Here is a 22,637-nt window from a genome sequence, read left to right as displayed (position 1 = left end):
AAGATAAGTATGAAATGTTATCATTATCAAGGATAAAATAACCTTTTCATCACATTTTTATAAAAATTCATAAAATGCCTTTTTTGGTTGCAGGTAAGAAAAGCCGTACAGAACCCAGAGATATAAGGGAATATACCTCATAATTGCTGAGAGTCCAGGTCTATGTATTTGGAACATATAAAACTTGGTCCCAAAGGATTTGGTAAGCACTAATTTAAGTTACACTATCAACAATTTTCATAAACTTTAAAGTATTTTCTCTAAATGTTGTTTTTACTAATTTCAGCTCACTGTCCGTAGGATTCCAAGTGAACGCATGGTTCTCTTGGGCTCAAACTCAAGGAGGATACTTTGTACACCTGTAGTTCTGATATGAATGCAGGTATTTCGATTTAAATATTTAGAAAATGTTTTATACACAAAAAGGCACCAGAATAAGCGAAAAAAAGAAAAAAATGCAGTTTTTTCATCGTCAAATCATTTCTAAACATTCAAATTAAAATCCCTGCATTCATACCAGAACAAGAGGTGTACAAAGTATCCTCCTTGAGTTTGAGCCCAAAAGAACTATGCCTTCACTTGGAATCCTACGGACAGTGAAAAAGTTCACAAATTCTTGCATTAAATGCCACAATGGGCCAGCAGGAATAATGAAGGTTTTAGTATGATAAAATAACAGGTATTTATGCTAAATATATCATCAAACAATTTCAAATGATTTACTTAGAATTTATGCATTTTTCTCAAAGTTCTTTTTTTCAGAGTTTAAAGGTGTTGTGTCCCTTTGAGTTATCTGTTGATCCATCAAAACTAACTCTCAAGATACTTACTATGTAACTTGTCATGCCCATTTTATTGTATTTATGGTAATTGTATCACGTTCTAATCCATAAAAAGAAAATTATAGTTGATCACCAGAAAACAAAATAAAACGAGCATCGCAAGTTAAGTAGTATGTATCTTGAGAGTTTGTGCTGATAGATCAACATATAACTTTAAGTTGAGTATTTTTTTGCTTTATTATGATTAAATATAATAAACTTGACTTTGGCGATTGAAGTCAGTTCTTTTTTATCTGTAATTTAGTTGCAATATATTAAATTCGCCTAATCTTTTACTTTTTAAGAAGTCAATTTTTTTGGAGATTTTAGTCCTTTTAACTAAATTTATTTTCGTATTTGATATTTGTCCTAAAAATAAAATATAAGCATATTTAGAACCTTCCGATCATGGTTTCTTTGTAACATTTTTATTATTAACATTAAGACTCTGATTGTTCTGTTGCAAAATCTTATCACGGTGGCTATAATTAATAATAACATGTTAAAAAAATTTCGATAAGAGAAAATTTTCGCAATCCACGAATATTATTATTACACTCCGTCATAGGCCACCCTATACACCTAGAAACCGTCTTTAAATGATTTAATTACCTAAACACCAGAAGCTATGCAGAGCACCATCTAGACATCATCACCAGCCAGCCTGTACACCTAGATGCCGACCTCAAATGATTTATTTACGTAGACACAAAAAACTACGGAGTACATCACCAAGACCTCGTCATCGGCAACCATGTACACCTAAACGCCGTTCTCATATGCTTTATCTACCTGGATACCAAAAACTACGAAGCGCACCACCTAGACGTCATTATCGGCCAGCCTGTACCTACACTTTGTCATAGGCCACCCTGCGCACCTAGACGCTGTCTTTATATAATTTATTTACCTAGTCAACAAAAACTACGAAGCGTATCATCTGGACTTTGTCATCGGCCAGCCTCTACACCTAGACGACATCCTCATATGATTTATTTACATAGACACCAAAAACTACGGAGCATATCACCAAGACCTCGTCATCGGCCACCCTGTACACTTAGACGCCGATCTCATATTATTTTTTTACCTTGATACCAAAAACTATGGAGCACATCACCAAGACCTCGTCATCGGCCACCCTGTAAACTTAGACGCCGTTCTCATATGCTTTATTTACGTGGACACCAAAAACTACGCAGCGCATCACCTAGTCCTCGTCATCGGCCACACAGTACACTTAGACGCCGTTCTCATATGCTTTATTTACGTGGACACCAAAAACTACAAAGCGCACAACATAGACCTTATCATCGGCCACTCTGTGCACCTAGATGCCATGTTCATATGATTTTTTTACCTTGGCACCAAAAACTATGGAGCAGATCCCCAAGACCTCGTCATCGGCTACCCTGTAAACTTAGACGCCGTTCTCATATGCTTTATTTACGTGGACACCAAAAACTATGGAGCACATCACCAAGACCTCGGCATCGGCCACCCTGTAAACTTAGACGCCGTTCTCATATGCTTTATTTACGTGGACACCAAAAACTACGCAGCGCATCACCTAGTCCTCGTCATCGGCCACACTGTACACATAAACGTCGTTCTCATATGCTTTATTTACGTGGACACCAAAAATACAAAGCGCACAACATAGACCTTATTATCGGCCACCCTGTACACCTAGATGCCATGCTCATATGAATTATAAACATACACACCAAAAACTACAGAGCACACCATCTAGACCTCGTCATCGGCCACCTATACACTTAGACGCCGTTCTCATATGCTTTATTGAACTAGACACCAAAAACTACGCAGCGCATCACCTAGCCCTTGTCATCGGCCAGCCTGTACACCTAAACGCCGTCCTCATATGCTTTATTTACGTGGACACCAAAAACTACGCAGCGCATCACCTAGTCCTCGTCATCGGCCACACTGTACACTTAGATGCCGTTCTCATATGCTTTATTTACGTGGACACCAAAAACTACGCAGCGCATCACCTAGTCCTCGTCATCGGCCACACTGTACACATAAACGTCGTTCTCATATGCTTTATTTACGTGGACACCAAAAACTACAAAGCGCACAACATAGACCTTATCATCGGCCACCCTGTACACCTAGATGCCATGCTCATATGAATTATAAACATACACACCAAAAACTACAGAGCACACGATCTAGACCTCGTCATCGGCCACCCTATACACTTAGACGCCGTTCTCATATGCTTTATTGAACTAGACACCAAAAACTACGCAGCGCATCACCTAGCCCTTGTCATCGGCCAGCCTGTACACCTAAACGCCGTCCTCATATGCTTTATTTACCTGAACACAAAAACTACAAAGCGCACAACATAGACCTTATCATCGGCCACCCTGTACACCTAGATGCCATGCTCATATGAATTATAAACATACACACCAAAAACTACAAAGCGCACAAGCTAGACGTCTTCATAGGCCAGCCTGTACGCCTAGATGCCATATGCATATGATTTTTTTATCTAGAAACCAAAAACTACGAAGCGCAACACCAAGACCTCGTCATCGGCCAGCCTGTACACCTAGATGCAATGTTCATATGATTTATTGAACTAGACACCAAAAACTACGGAGCACACCATTTAGACCTCGTCATCGGCCACCTTGTACACTGACACGCCGTTCTCATATGCTTTATTGAACAAGACACCAAAAACTACGCAGCGCATCACCTACACCTCGTCATCGACCACCCTGTACATCTAGATGCCGTCCCAATATGCTTTTTTTACCTGGACATCAAAAACTACAGTGCACACCATATAGACCTCGTCATCGGTCACCCTGTACACTTACACGCCGTTCTCATATGCTTTATTGAACTAGACACCAAAAGCTACGCAGCGCATCACATAGCCCTTGTCATCGGCCAGCCTGTACACCTATACGCCGTCCTCATATGCTTTATTGAACTAGACACCAAAAACTACAGAGCTCACCACCTAGACCTCGACAGCTGCCAGCATGTACACCTAGATGCCATGCTCATATGATTTATAAACATACACACCAAAAACTACAGAGCACACCATCTAGACCTCGTCATCGGTCACCCTGTACACTTACACGCCGTTCTCATATGCTTTATTGAACTAGACACCAAAAGCTACGCAGCGCATCACCTAGCCCTTGTCATCGGCCAGCCTGTACACCTATACGCCGTCCTCATATGCTTTATTGAACTAGACACTAAAAACTACGCAGCGCATCACCTAGACCTCGTCATCGGCCACTCTGTACACCTAGATGCCATGTTCATATGATTCTTTTACCTGGACACCAAAAACTATGGAGCAAATCACCAATACCTCTTCATTGGCCACCCTGTACACTTAGACGCCGTTCTCATATGCTTTATTTACGTGGACACCAAAAACTACAAAGCGCACAACATAGACCTTATTATCGGCCACCCTGTACACCTAGATGCCATGCTCATATGAATTATAAACATACACACCAAAAACTACAGAGCACACCATCTAGACCTCGTCATCGGCCACCTATACACTTAGACGCCGTTCTCATATGCTTTATTGAACTAGACACCAAAAACTACGCAGCGCATCACCTAGCCCTTGTCATCGGCCAGCCTGTACACCTAAACGCCGTCCTCATATGCTTTATTTACGTGGACACCAAAAACTACGCAGCGCATCACCTAGTCCTCGTCATCGGCCACACTGTACACTTAGATGCCGTTCTCATATGCTTTATTTACGTGGACACCAAAAACTACGCAGCGCATCACCTAGTCCTCGTCATCGGCCACACTGTACACATAAACGTCGTTCTCATATGCTTTATTTACGTGGACACCAAAAACTACAAAGCGCACAACATAGACCTTATCATCGGCCACCCTGTACACCTAGATGCCATGCTCATATGAATTATAAACATACACACCAAAAACTACAGAGCACACGATCTAGACCTCGTCATCGGCCACCCTATACACTTAGACGCCGTTCTCATATGCTTTATTGAACTAGACACCAAAAACTACGCAGCGCATCACCTAGCCCTTGTCATCGGCCAGCCTGTACACCTAAACGCCGTCCTCATATGCTTTATTTACCTGAACACAAAAACTACAAAGCGCGCAACATAGACCTTATCATCGGCCACCCTGTACACCTAGATGCCATGCTCATATGAATTATAAACATACACACCAAAAACTACAAAGCGCACAAGCTAGACGTCTTCATAGGCCAGCCTGTACGCCTAGATGCCATATGCATATGATTTTTTTATCTAGAAACCAAAAACTACGAAGCGCAACACCAAGACCTCGTCATCGGCCAGCCTGTACACCTAGATGCAATGTTCATATGATTTATTGAACTAGACACCAAAAACTACGGAGCACACCATTTAGACCTCGTCATCGGCCACCTTGTACACTGACACGCCGTTCTCATATGCTTTATTGAACAAGACACCAAAAACTACGCAGCGCATCACCTACACCTCGTCATCGACCACCCTGTACATCTAGATGCCGTCCCAATATGCTTTTTTTACCTGGACATCAAAAACTACAGTGCACACCATATAGACCTCGTCATCGGTCACCCTGTACACTTACACGCCGTTCTCATATGCTTTATTGAACTAGACACCAAAAGCTACGCAGCGCATCACATAGCCCTTGTCATCGGCCAGCCTGTACACCTATACGCCGTCCTCATATGCTTTATTGAACTAGACACCAAAAACTACAGAGCTCACCACCTAGACCTCGACAGCTGCCAGCATGTACACCTAGATGCCATGCTCATATGATTTATAAACATACACACCAAAAACTACAGAGCACACCATCTAGACCTCGTCATCGGTCACCCTGTACACTTACACGCCGTTCTCATATGCTTTATTGAACTAGACACCGAAAGCTACGCAGCGCATCACCTAGCCCTTGTCATCGGCCAGCCTGTACACCTATACGCCGTCCTCATATGCTTTATTGAACTAGACACTAAAAACTACGCAGCGCATCACCTAGACCTCGTCATCGGCCACTCTGTACACCTAGATGCCATGTTCATATGATTCTTTTACCTGGACACCAAAAACTATGGAGCAAATCACCAATACCTCTTCATTGGCCACCCTGTACACTTAGACGCCGTTCTCATATGCTTTATTTACGTGGACACCAAAAACTACAAAGCGCACAACATAGACCTTATCATCGGCCAGCCTGTACACCTAGATGCCATGCTCATATGAATTATTAACATATACACCAAAAACTACAGAGCACACCATCTAGACCTCGTCATCGGCCACTCTGTACACTTAGACGCCGTTCTCATATGCTTTATTGAACTAGACACTAAAAACTACGAAGCGCATCACCAAGTCCTTGTCATCGGCTAGCCTTTGCACCTAAACGCCGTGCTCATATGCTTTATTTACCTAGTCAACAAAAACCACGGTGCACATCACCTACACCTCGTCATCGGCCACCCTGTACAACTAGATGCCGTCCCAATATGCTTTTTTTACCTGGACACCAAAAACTACGCAGCGCATCACCTACACCTCGTCATCGGCCACCCTGTACAACTAGATGCCGTCCCAATATGCTTTATTTACCTGAACACCAACAACTACAAAGTGCACAAGCTAGACGTCTTCATAGGCCAGCCTGTATGCCTAGATGCCATGTTAATATGATTTATTGAACTAGACACCAAAAACTACGAAGCACATCACCTAGACCTCGTCATCGGCCACTCTGTACACCTAGATGCCATGTTCATATGATTTTTTTACCTAGACACCAAAAACTACTAAGCGCACCACCTAGACTTTGTCATCGGCCAGCCTGTACTCCTAGATGCCATGTTAATATGATTTATTGAACTAGACACCAAAAACTACGAAGCGCATCACCTAGACCTCGACATCGGCCACTCTGTACACCTAGATGCCATGCTCATATGATTTTTTTACCTAGACACCAAAAACTACTAAGCGCGCCACCTAGACTTTGTCATCGGCCAGCCAGTACACCTAGACGCCATCCTTGTATGATTTAGTTACCTAGACACTAAAAACTACGGAGCACATCACCTACACTTCGTCATCGGCCACCCTGTCCACCTAGATGCCGTCCCAATATCCTTTTTTTACCTGGGCATCAAAAACTACAGAGCACACCACCTAGACCACAACATCGGCCAGCCTGTACGCCTAGAAGCCATATGCATATGATTTTTTTATCTAGAAACCAAAAACTACGAAGCGCAACACCAAGACCTCGTCATCGGCCAGCCTGTACACCTAGATGCAATGTTCATATGATTTATTGAACTAGACACCAAAAACTACGGATCACACCATTTAGACCTCGTCATCGGCCACCTTGTACACTGACACGCCGTTCTCATATGCTTTATTGAACTAGACACCAAAAACTACGCAGCGCATCACCTACTCCTCGTCATCGACCACCCTGTACATCTAGATGCCGTCCCAATATGCTTTTTTTACCTGGACATCAAAAACTACAGTGCACACCATATAGACCTCGTCATCGGTCACCCTGTACACTTACACGCCGTTCTCATATGCTTTATTGAACTAGACACCAAAAGCTACGCAGCGCATCACATAGCCCTTGTCATCGGCCAGCCTGTACACCTATACGCCGTCCTCATATGCTTTATTGAACTAGACACCAAAAACTACGGAGCTCACCACCTAGACCTCGACAGCTGCCAGCATGTACACCTAGATGCCATGCTCATATGATTTATAAACATACACACCAAAAACTACAGAGCACACCATCTAGACCTCGTCATCGGTCACCCTGTACACTTACACGCCGTTCTCATATGCTTTATTGAACTAGACACCAAAAGCTACGCAGCGCATCACCTAGCCCTTGTCATCGGCCAGCCTGTACACCTATACGCCGTCCTCATATGCTTTATTGAACTAGACACTAAAAACTACGCAGCGCATCACCTAGACCTCGTCATCGGCCACTCTGTACACCTAGATGCCATGTTCATATGATTCTTTTACCTGGACACCAAAAACTATGGAGCAAATCACCAATACCTCTTCATTGGCCACCCTGTACACTTAGACGCCGTTCTCATATGCTTTATTTACGTGGACACCAAAAACTACAAAGCGCACAACATAGACCTTATCATCGGCCAGCCTGTACACCTAGATGCCATGCTCATATGAATTATTAACATATACACCAAAAACTACAGAGCACACCATCTAGACCTCCTCATCGGCCACCCTGTACACTTAGACGCCGTTCTCATATGCTTTATTGAACTAGACACTAAAAACTACGAAGCGCATCACCAAGTCCTTGTCATCGGCTAGCCTTTGCACCTAAACGCCGTGCTCATATGCTTTATTTACCTAGTCAACAAAAACCACGGTGCACATCACCTACACCTCGTCATCGGCCACCCTGTACAACTAGATGCCGTCCCAATATGCTTTTTTTACCTGGACACCAAAAACTACGCAGCGCATCACCTACACCTCGTCATCGGCCACCCTGTACAACTAGATGCCGTCCCAATATGCTTTATTTACCTGAACACCTACAACTACAAAGTGCACAAGCTAGACGTCTTCATAGGCCAGCCTGTATGCCTAGATGCCATGTTAATATGATTTATTGAACTAGACACCAAAAACTACGAAGCACATCACCTAGACCTCGTCATCGGCCACTCTGTACACCTAGATGCCATGTTCATATGATTTTTTTACCTAGACACCAAAAACTACTAAGCGCACCACCTAGACTTTGTCATCGGCCAGCCTGTACTCCTAGATGCCATGTTAATATGATTTATTGAACTAGACACCAAAAACTACGAAGCGCATCACCTAGACCTCGACATCGGCCACTCTGTACACCTAGATGCCATGCTCATATGATTTTTTTACCTAGACACCAAAAACTACTAGACTTTGTCATCGGCCAGCCAGTACACCTAGACGCCATCCTTGTATGATTTAGTTACCTAGACACTAAAAACTACGGAGCACATCACCTACACTTCGTCATCGGCCACCCTGTCCACCTAGATGCCGTCCCAATATCCTTTTTTTACCTGGGCATCAAAAACTACAGAGCACACCACCTAGACCACAACATCGGCCAGCCTGTACGCCTAGAAGCCATATGCATATGATTTTTTTATCTAGAAACCAAAAACTACGAAGCACACCATTTAGACCTCGTCATCGGCCACCTTGTACACTGACACGCCGTTCTCATATGCTTTATTGAACTAGACACCAAAAACTATGGAGCAAATCACCAAGACCTCGTCATCGGCCACCCTGTACACTTAGACGCCGTTCTCATATGCTTTATTTACGTGGACACCAAAAACTACAAAGCGCACAAGCTAGACGTCTTCATAGGCCAGCCTGTATGCCTAGATGCCATGTTAATATGATTTATTGAACTAGACACCAAAAACTACGCAGCGCATCACCTACTCCTCGTCATCGACCACCCTGTACATCTAGATGCCGTTCTCATATGCTTTATTTACGTGGACACCAAAAACTACAAAGCGCACAACATAGACCTTATCATCGGCCAGCCTGTACACCTAGATGCCATGCTCATATGAATTATTAACATATACACCAAAAACTACAGAGCACACCATCTAGACCTCGTCATCGGCCACCCTGTACACTTAGACGCCGTTCTCATATGCTTTATTGAACTAGACACTAAAAACTACGAAGCGCATCACCAAGTCCTTGTCATCGGCTAGCCTTTGCACCTAAACGCCGTGCTCATATGCTTTATTTACCTAGTCAACAAAAACCACGGTGCACATCACCTACACCTCGTCATCGGCCACCCTGTACAACTAGATGCCGTCCCAATATGCTTTTTTTACCTGGACACCAAAAACTACGCAGCGCATCACCTACACCTCGTCATCGGCCACCCTGTACAACTAGATGCCGTCCCAATATGCTTTATTTACCTGAACACCAACAACTACAAAGTGCACAAGCTAGACGTCTTCATAGGCCAGCCTGTATGCCTAGATGCCATGTTAATATGATTTATTGAACTAGACACCAAAAACTACGAAGCACATCACCTAGACCTCGTCATCGGCCACTCTGTACACCTAGATGCCATGTTCATATGATTTTTTTACCTAGACACCAAAAACTACTAAGCGCACCACCTAGACTTTGTCATCGGCCAGCCTGTACTCCTAGATGCTATGTGAATATGATTTATTGAACTAGACACCAAAAACTACGAAGCGCATCACCTAGACCTCGACATCGGCCACTCTGTACACCTAGATGCCATGCTCATATGATTTTTTTACCTAGACACCAAAAACTACTAGACTTTGTCATCGGCCAGCCAGTACACCTAGACGCCATCCTTGTATGATTTAGTTACCTAGACACTAAAAACTACGGAGCACATCACCTACACTTCGTCATCGGCCACCCTGTCCACCTAGATGCCGTCCCAATATCCTTTTTTTACCTGGGCATCAAAAACTACAGAGCACACCACCTAGACCACAACATCGGCCAGCCTGTACGCCTAGAAGCCATATGCATATGATTTTTTTATCTAGAAACCAAAAACTACGAAGCACACCATTTAGACCTCGTCATCGGCCACCTTGTACACTGACACGCCGTTCTCATATGCTTTATTGAACTAGACACCAAAAACTATGGAGCAAATCACCAAGACCTCGTCATCGGCCACCCTGTACACTTAGACGCCGTTCTCATATGCTTTATTGAACTAGACACCAAAAACTACGCAGCGCATCACCTACTCCTCGTCATCGACCACCCTGTACATCTAGATGCCGTTCTCATATGCTTTATTTACGTGGACACCAAAAACTACAAAGCGCACAACATAGACCTTATCATCGGCCAGCCTGTACACCTAGATGCCATGCTCATATGAATTATTAACATATACACCAAAAACTACAGAGCACACTATCTAGACCTCGTCATCGGCCACCCTGTACACTTAGACGCCGTTCTCATATGCTTTATTGAACTGGACACTAAATACTACGAAGCGCATCACCAAGTCCTTGTCATCGGCCAGCCTTTGCACCTAAACGCCGTGCTCATATGCTTTATTTACCTAGTCAACAAAAACCACGGTGCACATCACCAAGACCTCGTCATCGACCACCCTGTAAACTTAGACGCCGTCCTCGTATGCTTTATTTACCTAGACACTTAAAACTACGGAGCACATCACCTACACCTCGTCATCGGCCACCCTGTACAACTAGATGCCGTCCCAATATGCTTTTTTTACCTGGACACCAACAACTACAAAGTGCACAAGCTAGACGTCTTCATAGGCCAGCCTGTATGCCTAGATGCCATGTTAATATGATTTATTGAACTAGACACCAAAAACTACGAAGCACATCACCTAGACCTCGTCATCGGCCACTCTGTACACCTAGATGCCATGCTCATATGATTTTTTTACCTAGACACCAAAAACTACTAAGCGCGCCACCTAGACTTTGTCATCGGCCAGCCAGTACACCTAGACGCCATCCTTGTATGATTTAGTTACCTAGACACTAAAAACTACGGAGCACATCACCTACACTTCGTCATCGGCCACCCTGTCCACCTAGATGCCGTCCCAATATCCTTTTTTTACCTGGGCATCAAAAACTACAGAGCACACCACCTAGACCACGACATCGGCCAGCCTGTACACCTAGATGCAATGTTCATATGATTTATTGAACTAGACACCAAAAACTACGGAGCACACCATTTAGACCTCGTCATCGGCCACCTTGTACACTGACACGCCGTTCTCATATGCTTTATTGAACTAGACACCAAAAACTATGGAGCAAATCACCAAGACCTCGTCATCGGCCACCCTGTACACTTAGACGCCGTTCTCATATGCTTTATTTACGTGGACACCAAAAACTACAAAGCGCACAAGCTAGACGTCTTCATAGGCCAGCCTGTATGCCTAGATGCCATGTTAATATGATTTATTGAACTAGACACCAAAAACTGCGAAGCACATCACCTAGACCTCGTCATCGGCCACTCTGTACACCTAGATGCCATGTTCATATGATTTTTTTACCTAGACACCAAAAACTACTAAGTGCACCACCTAGACCTCGTCATCGGCCACCCTGTACAACTAGATGCCGTCCCAATATCCTTTTTTTACCTGGACACCAAAAACTATAGAGCAAATCACCAAGACCTCGTCATCGGCCACCCTGTACACTTAGACGCCGTTCTCATATGCTTTATTTACGTGGACACCAAAAACTACAAAGCGCACAACATAGACCTTATCATCGGCCAGCCTGTAAACCTAGATGCCATGCTTATATGAATTATTAACATACACACCAAAAACTACAGAGCACACCATCTAGACCTCGTTATCGGCCACCCTATAGGCCTAGGGGCCGTTCTCGTATGGCTCATTTACCTAGACACCAAAAACCATGTCGCTAACTGCCTAGACCTCGTCATCGGCCATTCTGTACAATTAGACACTGCTGATTAATGATTTTTACACCTGGACAAAAAAATATTACGATGCACTCTACGTAGACGTCGTCATCAGCTACCCTGGCTACCGCTACTGCGGCACTTTATAATAAATTAAAAAAAAATGAAATGATACCTGTAGTCTTGCTGGTCTGTATACGTGTGATTGCATCAGGTATCTCGCTGGCCTGTATAAGTATGTGGGAAAGTAATACGTGCGGCTAAATTCACGGTTTTAACCCTAGCTGTGTGCAGCTAACTTCATAGTCTGAACATGTTAGGCTGAAGAGTCTCAAACGAATTTTTATATTTTTGTTAAGAAATGCTTGCTTATTGTAAATAAAGCTACTTTTTTGCCCATATATCGCTTAGTAATCATAGTTAAGCATACAACTATTGTTATACACCTCAAAAATGTAGATACAATAATATAAATATTTGTACCTAATAAATTGTGTAGTATATGTCAATTAACTTTTGTTTATGTTCTATTGTTTTTCATGCAACTCCATATTATTGATTGTAAATAACAACTGTCATTCTGAATAAACCTATCTTTGAGTATACATGTGTGCAGTTTACTCTATAGATACACAATTAATTGAAAATTTGAAAACCCAATATAGAAGTAAATAGTGTCTCGGTCGCCGCAGTCGTTTTAAACTTGCCTTCGTGGCACTACCGCACCACATGATAAATTTTCTAGGGTTGATAATTTACTATCAGATGGTAATTGATTAATTCACAGTGATTTCGATAGGTGATGGGTCGAAAGATCAGGATTGAATTTATTGATCTAATTAAGTGTGAAAAACTTTGGCGATTTTGATCAATTATACAAGATGTTACTGCTGTTGAATCAAGGTTGGCACTGCTCTATACTTTTAGTCGGAAAAAATTTTTAGGTTAGAAACAATCATTCACAAAACAGCAAGAATTGCAGAGAGACTGTGATTACTTCACTACGACCAATAGAAAGCCCGCACTACTGCACACACAACAAGTTCGAAAACACCACACACGAAGCAAAGAAGTAGCAGAACCAGGCACAATAAGCAGAAGCAAAGAGAAATCAACACACACCTTGCAAGAGCAGCACAAAAAAATATAGAGAGATTGCAACGATATGTCACGATGAGTTACTATATACGCTACTACGACGAGCAAGAGGAGGTGGAGGAGTGAGACACGTCTATTCCGGCTCAACCTATCAGCGCAGACGAGGTGTAGTTGCGTGGCTCGGAAGTTGATTCCGCAAAATTCTTTCGTACAACGCGTCCGGTATTAGACCTGTGGGCAAAGAGGCTGTTCGCACAGGAATCAACATGTTGGACGACGTTGTAAACAACAACTTGAATTTTAAGGAGGCATTCAAATATCATGCTAAAGAGTCTAGAAACAATTTGAAAAGAGAAGCCAGTGAAAAAATAGCAAAGACACGTACATAGAGTAGACGGTAACAATATACAGCAGGACGGAAGAAGAGAGTCACGAAAAAAACGAAGAAGAGACCTAAAAAGAGGACTCAGCAGCAGCAGTCTTTGAGAACCGTTACGGATGTTTTTGGTCTCAGTCGTATTTCGTTTGAGGGAAAAATGGCATTTTAGATACTCACTCGACGGAATGCATGTCTAACGAGCTGAACCTTTTACGCTTCCAGTCACCCAAACGTCCATCAAAGCAGCAGATTTCTACATTATAAACCTGTGTCGTCTCCCAGCGAAGATGTCGACGCAACGTTAGAGTTTGTCGTGCCGGCAGGTAGCGAGCATTACTTTAATCTCGCTCACACTATGCTTCATGTGCAAGCTAAAATCGTACTTGCGGATGAAACTGACGCACTGTCTGAAGACGATGAAGTCGTCCCGATCAACAATTCCATGCATTCAATGTCTAAATAGATTAATGTTTTCTTCAATCAGAAAATTGTTTTACTGCCTATTAACGCGTATCCTTACAGAGTGTTCATCAAGACGCTTCTCAACTATCCTCCGGCTGCTGAATAGTCACACTTTACAGTATGTTTATGGTAGGACGACACAAACGGCGCTTTCGTTTCACCAGCTAATGCGGTAAGCAATGCCACAGCACCTATGCTCGTGAACAAAGGGCTGGAAAATAGTAAATATTTTACACAGAATCGACGATACTTCGACCTGATTAGACACCTACATCACGACCTCTCTAATCAGCATAAAATGCTGATTAGCGGTGTGAAAATGCACGTATGTCTAGTGAGAAGTAGGGATGATTTTTAAAGTCAGCATCAGAGAAACAACGCTCATAGTTTGCAAAGTTTAACTTAACCCTCGAGTTCTACTGGAACATGCACAAGCATTGTCGAAAAACACAGCTAAATATCCCATAACAAGAGACGAAGTTAAGTCATGTAGTATTTATTTAGGAATATTGAACGATTCGATCAACAACGTTATACATGGTCAGCTGTCAAAAAGAATTATCTTGGGCTTTGTGAAGAATCTCTAAAAAAAATTTACTTTTAAAAAGGTAAAAGGTAAGGCAAGTTTGATATATTCCGCAATGAAATTACAGATCGAAGAAAACTGAGATCAATCAAACAAAGTCAAGTTTATTATATTTAAGGGAACGGATACACCTTAAATTGTCAAAAAATAAAAAATTAAATTTTTTGTTTATATTTTTCCAAAATCGTTTAAAAAATGAATAAAACTATTAAATATATTCAGGTATAATGTAAGAAACATAAAACCATGTTTATATGTGCTATCAGGTATGAAATTTCTTTGTAAGCAAAAATTCTGAATTTCCATTTTTCAGCTACCGCAAACTTACTTAAGATTTAGGCTTCGAAGGGCACTTTTATACTAATAGATATGCTTTAAACATATAGTTTCCAGATGAGTGTGGGCTTTTTGCAAAAGAATATTATTTAAAAAAGTTGTCTGGATATTAACATAAAATTTGTTACTTTTTAAAGTGTTTAAACAATTTTTGTCGATTATTTTTAGAAAACTTTTTTAGGTGTATCCATCCCCTTAATCGTAATGAAGCGAGAAACAACTCTCAAGATAATTACTACGTAACTTGCTATGCCCATTTCATTGTACTTATGGTGTTTGTATAAAATTCTAGTACATAACAAGAAAATTTTAGTTGTTCACCAATAAACAAAATGAAATGGGCATGGCAAGTTACGTAGTAATTATCTTGAGAGTCGTTCCTCGCTTCTTTAGGATTAAATATAATAAACTTGACTTTGTTTGATTGACCTCAGTTCTTCTCTATCTATAATTTCGTTGCGGAATATATCAAAATCGCCTAACCTTTTACTTTTCTAAAAGTTAATTTTTTTTTTTTAGAAATGTTATACTTTTTTTTAAAGTAATAGATGAAATATTTAAATTTATGTATAAAATATTTCCGAATGTGAAAAATATATTTTGATATCAAGTTTGATCGTGACTTACTATTAAAAAATAGTATACTACACACAAGGGGAAAAGTGTGATGTATGTATTTGCAAATGTAGCACCTAAGAAACAATATATTATTTAATATTTTAAATATATACTCACAAATATATTTTTGACTGCTACTAATTTTTGTCCTACTCGTAAACGACTATCGATTTGGGCCGCACCTTTATCTTGAATTTTTGTAATATATATCCCATTATCTCCAGGAATATGTTGATTACTGATTCCTCCAGCTATACTAAATCCAAAACCATTTTCACCTTTCAACAATTCTATTTCTTTAAGATTGTGTCCATAGTTTTTTCTGCGAACATACTGCAATTAGCTATTAAATAAATGCTAGTTCTTACCTTAACCGGTCTGTCAATTAGAATTAAAAGGCAACATTAGTATTCTCAATGTTACGTCATACGACGTATAATGATAATATTAACAAAATGCAAAAATCTGTTAAAATTTAGGTGACTTAAAAGCTGCTATCTTTCTTAAGCATACATTGTAGTCTGAATGTATTTTAGTATGTCAGCGTCGGTCATGAGTCGATTTGTAAAATGCAACGTAATCGTTTTTTATATTATTGAACGTAAGCTAATAAGTTAAAATTATATATATATATATATATATATATATATATATATATATATATATATTAAATTAAAATGGTGGAATGAGTGAGGGACGTTTGGGTGAATCAATCGACGCAAAACACAATGAATTTCGCGGGAGAAAAAAAGACGACTTGCCTCGTCGTAAAAACTCTCACGGAGTAGAGAGAAAAGCTGGGACAAGCCTAAAGCTTTATTTTAGAAATAAGGAAATTATACAAAGAAAAGTGATTCTAGGATAGACTAAACAAAAAGAGAGAAACGTAATTACAACGTACGCTTATACAAAAAAAGAGAGACTCTACTATAGGCAACAACAGAGAAAGAAACGCAAGTAAGTTAATCCTATCGCCGCGAGGTACCTTTCGCACGCTGGATAGCTTTCCTACCTTATTCGCAGAACGAGACGTGGACGGCGCGACGTAAAGCTCTGGCCGCACGTTGGTGGGATGCACCTTTCTCGGTCGCAGGACGCCTCGACGTCTCGAGGGAACCAATCCTGGACCACGGGCAGGCCTTTTAGCCCTGCCGCGTAGGTAGCAATCGCCGGGTAGAGATCGATACGGCGAGGAAGCTCACACGTGGCCGAAGTCCCAACACAATCACACACAACTCACACAATCCGCACACCGCACGCAAAATGCACACACACTACGCAACGCACGGTAATACAATAAAGAGTGTCGATCGTCCTGAAAAGGACGATGATGACGACTCTATTCGAACACAATTTACAAAGAGGCTTTTGCAATCGCAAGTACAAAAGCGCAATGTCGATTGACTACTCGAGAGGAGCTATCAGAACTGAACTGCACGTGCTCCCGCGCGCCGGAGCCCGCGCAAACGAGAGAGGCCCACATCAGCGCGCGCATGCGCTCGCCGCGCTACGGCACGAAATTCAAAATTCCCCCTCCCGCTCTTACATAACCCGAACAATTGTTATTTGATCTACCTTATTTTTATGTGTAAAACGAGAATCAAAATTGAGGATCACTGCAAGGTTTTAAATAAGCTGTGTATCGCACGCACAGTTAGTTCTTAGCAAGTCAGGGAAGACATGTTCCGCATCTTCGTTTGCTTCCAAACATACTGGGCAATTTGGATTATCCTCTATCTTAAAGCGGTGTAAGTAGGCTCAAAAACACCCATGTCCGCTCAAAAACTGCGTAAGGTAGTAATTCACTTCCCCGTGTCGTCTATTGGTGCAATATCACGTGATAAATGAAAAATTGTATATATTGATATATAAAATAGTGAATTTAAATTTTAACTCGTGATAATAAAGACAAAAATATAAAGGGTAACATTTTGTATAAAAATAAAATTTTTTATTGCATTTGTAAAAAATATAAAAATGGATATATTTATCTGTATACAATAAATAATTTTTAAAATACAGATAAAAAAACATTTTTTTTACAATTTTAATAAAATAATTGATTCGGCGTTTTCTTTATTTGATTTGTTTAAATACATATCTTATTTGAAAGTTTAGTAAATTCCCGTATAATAGTAGAATATTTGTTTGGTCTTGTCTTAATAATCTAAAAAAAAGTAAATTCCTGCTTACTGTCAGGTTTCACTATAAAATGTAGCAGTTTAACAAATTTGTTATCAGCGAGCCGTGCAAAATAGTTACATGACCGTTTATTTTCTTTTTGAGCGCTCGTAAATAAACAACTATCTAGAAGAATTTTATAAAATCCTTTATACTTTTTTGAAAAATTAAATTGTTCTGTTAAAGTACTACTAACTTTTTTTTCTATGCCTAAATAAGTAATATTTGATATCTGAAATGATTTTTTCGCTCGTGAAGATGTTAAAAATTCAAATTAAAAAACACAATTAGAATGAACACTTTCTTCTAGCATTTGTATAGATCGTTGACTATTTTCGTACCTGACAATTTGCAATATAACTCCTTTAGCACAATGTATTGCTTGCAATAATTTATGATATGTTGCTTTAAATAAATAAGTAGAATGCGAATCGAATGGGCCCCAATTGTATACACTTGTAGGTAGATGGATTAGTTGATGGACATTGTATGTCAGTGAACTCAAAGTGTCATCGGTCCCTACGAAGAGTAGTGCGAATCAGATTTGCTACGAAGACTAGTACGGTTTAGATATTCCGCGAAGACTAGTACATTTCAGAACTTTCCCACATGAAAAAATCTAATTGTTTTAGAGATAAACGAATAGTTATTTTGGTTAAAACTAATAAGAGTGAATATTTTTAAAGTTGCCAAAAAATTTTTTAAAAATTTCAAAATTCAAAAAGTTGTTATGCAATTTAATATTAATTTTTTTCTTCTAATTAAAGTTTTCAATAAAAACTTTAAATTCCGGAATTTTTCAAAAAAATTTTTGCAACTTAAAAAATATTGCAATTTTATTAATTTTAACCAAAATGACTATTTATTTATCTCAAAAATAATTGGATTTTTTCATGTGGGAAAGATCTAAAATTTACTAGTCTTCGCGGCAAATCTGAACCATACTAGTCTTGGTGGCAAATCTGAGCCGTATTACTCTTCGTAGGGACCAACGATGTATCTTCCATATCTGATACAAATTTATGCAGCATTTAGTTCTGAATAAGTAATATCTGTTTGCAAGCAAATATGTAAAGCATCGACTATGTTATACTATATTATATAACATAATTGATGTAGTTACACTGTCTAGTGACCTTCGACCCTACGTTGGCCCAACTACATTTGGCATTAGTCGCGATAGTGCAGCACCGACTTTTGCTATCTTATTGCTCACCGTTTTGAGATGCTGCTTAAACATTAGTCTAGCGTCTATGGTGATTCCCAGGTACTTAATGGTCGGCTGAGAGTCTATTTCGTGTTCGTCCACTGTCAGCGTTTTTTCCTACTAGATAGTATCCGTTTAATGGCTAGCGCGCTCAAATCCAGTCTGCTTTAGCCAATCGTGGATTATGTCTACTGCCTCGTTAGCGATTTCCGTTATCTCTTTCTTTTGCTTTGCTACTACCACTACTGCAATGTCATCTGCAAACCCTACAACCGTTGCCCCATCGGGTAGCTCTAGCCTAAGTACTCCATCGTACATTATGTTCCACAATAATGGGCAAAGCACTGACCCGTGTGGGACCCCTCTGGTTACTTGATAGGTTTTCGTGCCGCTCTCTGTGTCATAGAAAAGGGTTCTGTCTTTCGGGTAGTCAGACATAATCCATTGTATATATGTGGGTAGCTCTTTTTCCCATAGTACCTCGTGTATCTTGCCCCAGCTAGCTGAGTTAAACGCATTTTTAACATTTAGTGTAATAATAGCACAGTACTTCTTGAATCCTCCTTTTCATCTTTTTTCTTCTATTGCAATTCTGGCGGTGGCGACTACTTAGCTTATGGCGTCAAGAGTGGAGCGTTTTTTCCTGCTGCTGTATTAATATTCCGCTGGTTCATTTTAACGCCAATTATGCGCTTTAAAATCTTGCCTGGGGTGTCCAGCATGCAGAATGGTCTGTATGAGGCAGCTTCTCCAGGTGGCTTATCTCCTTTTGGTAGTAGCACCAGGCGTTGCTTCTTCCAGTTCTGAGGAAACGTACCTTCTTCAAGACATAAATTGTACAAGTTCACAAAGACATCGTGCCTGTATAGCTTGTTTCAATGCAATATTTGGTATGCTATCCAGGCCTGGAGCCTTGTTGTTCCCAATTTTTTTGCATGCAGCCAGTGATTCCTCTGTGGTGATTTTATTTTTATTTTTTTATTTTATTAACCAGACAAAAAATTACATATTATTTACATAATAGTAAAATTCCCGTAGAGCTAAACGCAGTTACCTGTTCGCGAGGCCGGTATACTTACTAACTATAGTTCCTTATAACTAAAATAAAATCTATTTCAAGATATGTAGTACCTAACTTACACTTTAACAGTTTTACAATATGAAAGATTGATTAATAACGTTTTAATAAAATTTGTATACAGAATACATAGCAATTTATAAATACATTATCAATATTTCTTATTAATGTTATAAAAAAGATTTTTTTTTTTTACATGTGAAACTTAACCCAATCTCTTAGTTTATAAGTATAATTCTTAGAGCTTAAAGTTTTTAGGTTATTTGGCAGATCATTATAAACTCCTATGGCTTTAATATAACTATTCTTATTACTTATAGTCTTAAGTCTCCTAGGTATCTGAATGCTTTTATTCCTAGTTTTGCTTTCTGAATTTAAAAATTTAACTTTTAATGTGTTGTAGTGGTATATTAGTGATTGATATGCAAATAGTTGCCCAATACTCAATGGATTATCCTGAGTAAAATTATTTTTGTTTATGATTTTCAAAATTCTGTTTTGTAGCCTTTGTAATAGATTGGTAGCAGTAGAGTAAGCACCACCCCAAGCTATTATACCATAATTTATAACACTATGAAAAAATGCATAATATATCATTTTTAAACTTTTAATTTGCATAAATCTATTAATCTTTCCAAAAATAAATACCATATATTGCAACTTATTTATTGAATACTGTATATGATTTATCCATTTCATATTATAATCAAAAATAATTCCTAAGTACTTGGTATTTTCAACTCTTTTGATGTCTTTGCCATCAATTTGTATTAAAAAATCTTTAGGTACGCTATCAGAGTAGTTCCCGATCGTCATACAAACTGTTTTGTCAATGTTTAGTGATAGCTTATTTAGTGCAAGCCAGTTAGATACTTTATACAGGTAGTTAGTCATTTTTTCCTCTACTCCTGTCCAAGAACTATCCGTCGAAATAATTGCTGTATCATCCGCATATGATATTATTGAATTTGCAGGCATATTTTGCAAGAGATCCTTAACATATATAATAAAAAACAGTGGACCTAAGATAGTACCTTGTGGTACACCCGTAGTAATTGATCGAGAAAAGTGATTGCAATCGGGGTACTATTGTCTAATTTCTCATAAATAATCTTGGTTATTTCTGCCAGAGCATCTTTCGCACCTCTATTTTTAACAAAACCATATTGTTTACTGGATACAATATTAAATGTACTAATAAAAATCAATATTCTATTATAAATGATTTTTTGGAAGATCTTTGCTACATTGGATATTAAAGATATTGGTCTATAATTAGTTATATTCCTCTTGTTTCCAGTTTTATGTATCGGTATTATATCAGCATTTTTTAACGCAGTCGGCCATATAGATTTTTCTATGCATATATTTATAATATGTACCAGTGGGTCTACTATGTACTGTGTTAGAGTTTTTAGTGATTTAGAGTTTATGTTGTCTACTCCTCCATTCTTTAATTTCATATTTTGAATTATGCCAGTAATTTCAAAGTAATTAGTAGGCGTTAGTAGACCCACTGGTACATATTATAAATATATGCATAGAAAAATCTATATGGCCGACTGCGTTAAAAAATGCTGATATAATACCGATACATAAAACTGGAAACAAGAGGAATATAACTAATTATAGACCAATATCTTTAATATCCAATGTAGCAAAGATCTTCCAAAAAATCATTTATAATAGAATATTGATTTTTATTAGTACATTTAATATTGTATCCAGTAAACAATATGGTTTTGTTAAAAATAGAGGTGCGAAAGATGCTCTGGCAGAAATAACCAAGATTATTTATGAGAAATTAGACAATAGTACCCCGATTGCAATCACTTTTCTCGATCAATTACTACGTTAGAGTAAGTAGTACGTTTCTCGATCAATTAGTACTGTGTTAGAGTTTTTAGTGATTTAGAGTTTATGTTGTCTACTCCGCCATTCTTTAATTTCATATTTTGAATTATGCCAGTAATTTCAAAGTAATTAGTAGGCGTAATAAAAATAGAATTATTATTTATCTTTGGTAATTTGACGTTTACATTCATTGGTTGCACTATTTGATCACTCAATATTTTGCCGATGCTACTAAAGTAAGAGTTGAAATGGTTAGCAATATCTGTATGATTATTTATTAAATTTTTCCTATCATCATAAATCTGGTTTATATTTCTATCTTTTTTCGCATTTTTACCTAGTGTTTGTTTGATTACTCTCCACAGGTTTCTGGGATTAGCACTATTTTTTACAACCTGATCTCTA

At 39.4% G+C, this 22,637-nt stretch overlaps 1 protein-coding gene across 16 annotated transcripts in view; it reads right to left on the bottom strand.

The window, feature by feature from the left end:
• The window catches only part of LOC100119218 (disks large 1 tumor suppressor protein), a 1,703,670-nt gene that overhangs the window by 987,673 nt on the left and 693,360 nt on the right, over positions 1 to 22,637 (bottom strand). For 15 of the 16 annotated variants that reach the window (XR_004227336.2, XR_004227337.1, XR_004227338.1 and 12 more), the window contains one exon: positions 16,030 to 16,245. The exons of the other annotated variant lie outside the window; for it this stretch is intronic. Coding sequence is in view for 12 of the 15 variants with exons in the window: in XM_031928125.2 (XP_031783985.1) it covers positions 16,030 to 16,245 (216 nt within the window). In the remaining 3 variants the exon portion in view is untranslated. The remainder of the gene's footprint in view (positions 1 to 16,029; positions 16,246 to 22,637) is intronic. 16 annotated transcript variants of the gene reach the window in all.

This window comes from Nasonia vitripennis (genome assembly GCF_009193385.2).
Source record: "Nasonia vitripennis strain AsymCx chromosome 4 unlocalized genomic scaffold, Nvit_psr_1.1 chr4_random0003, whole genome shotgun sequence".
In the NCBI taxonomy this organism is placed as follows: domain Eukaryota; kingdom Metazoa; phylum Arthropoda; class Insecta; order Hymenoptera; family Pteromalidae; genus Nasonia; species Nasonia vitripennis.
Note: the sequence above shows the minus strand (reverse complement) of the source record. Positions and strands in the feature narration are given on the sequence as shown.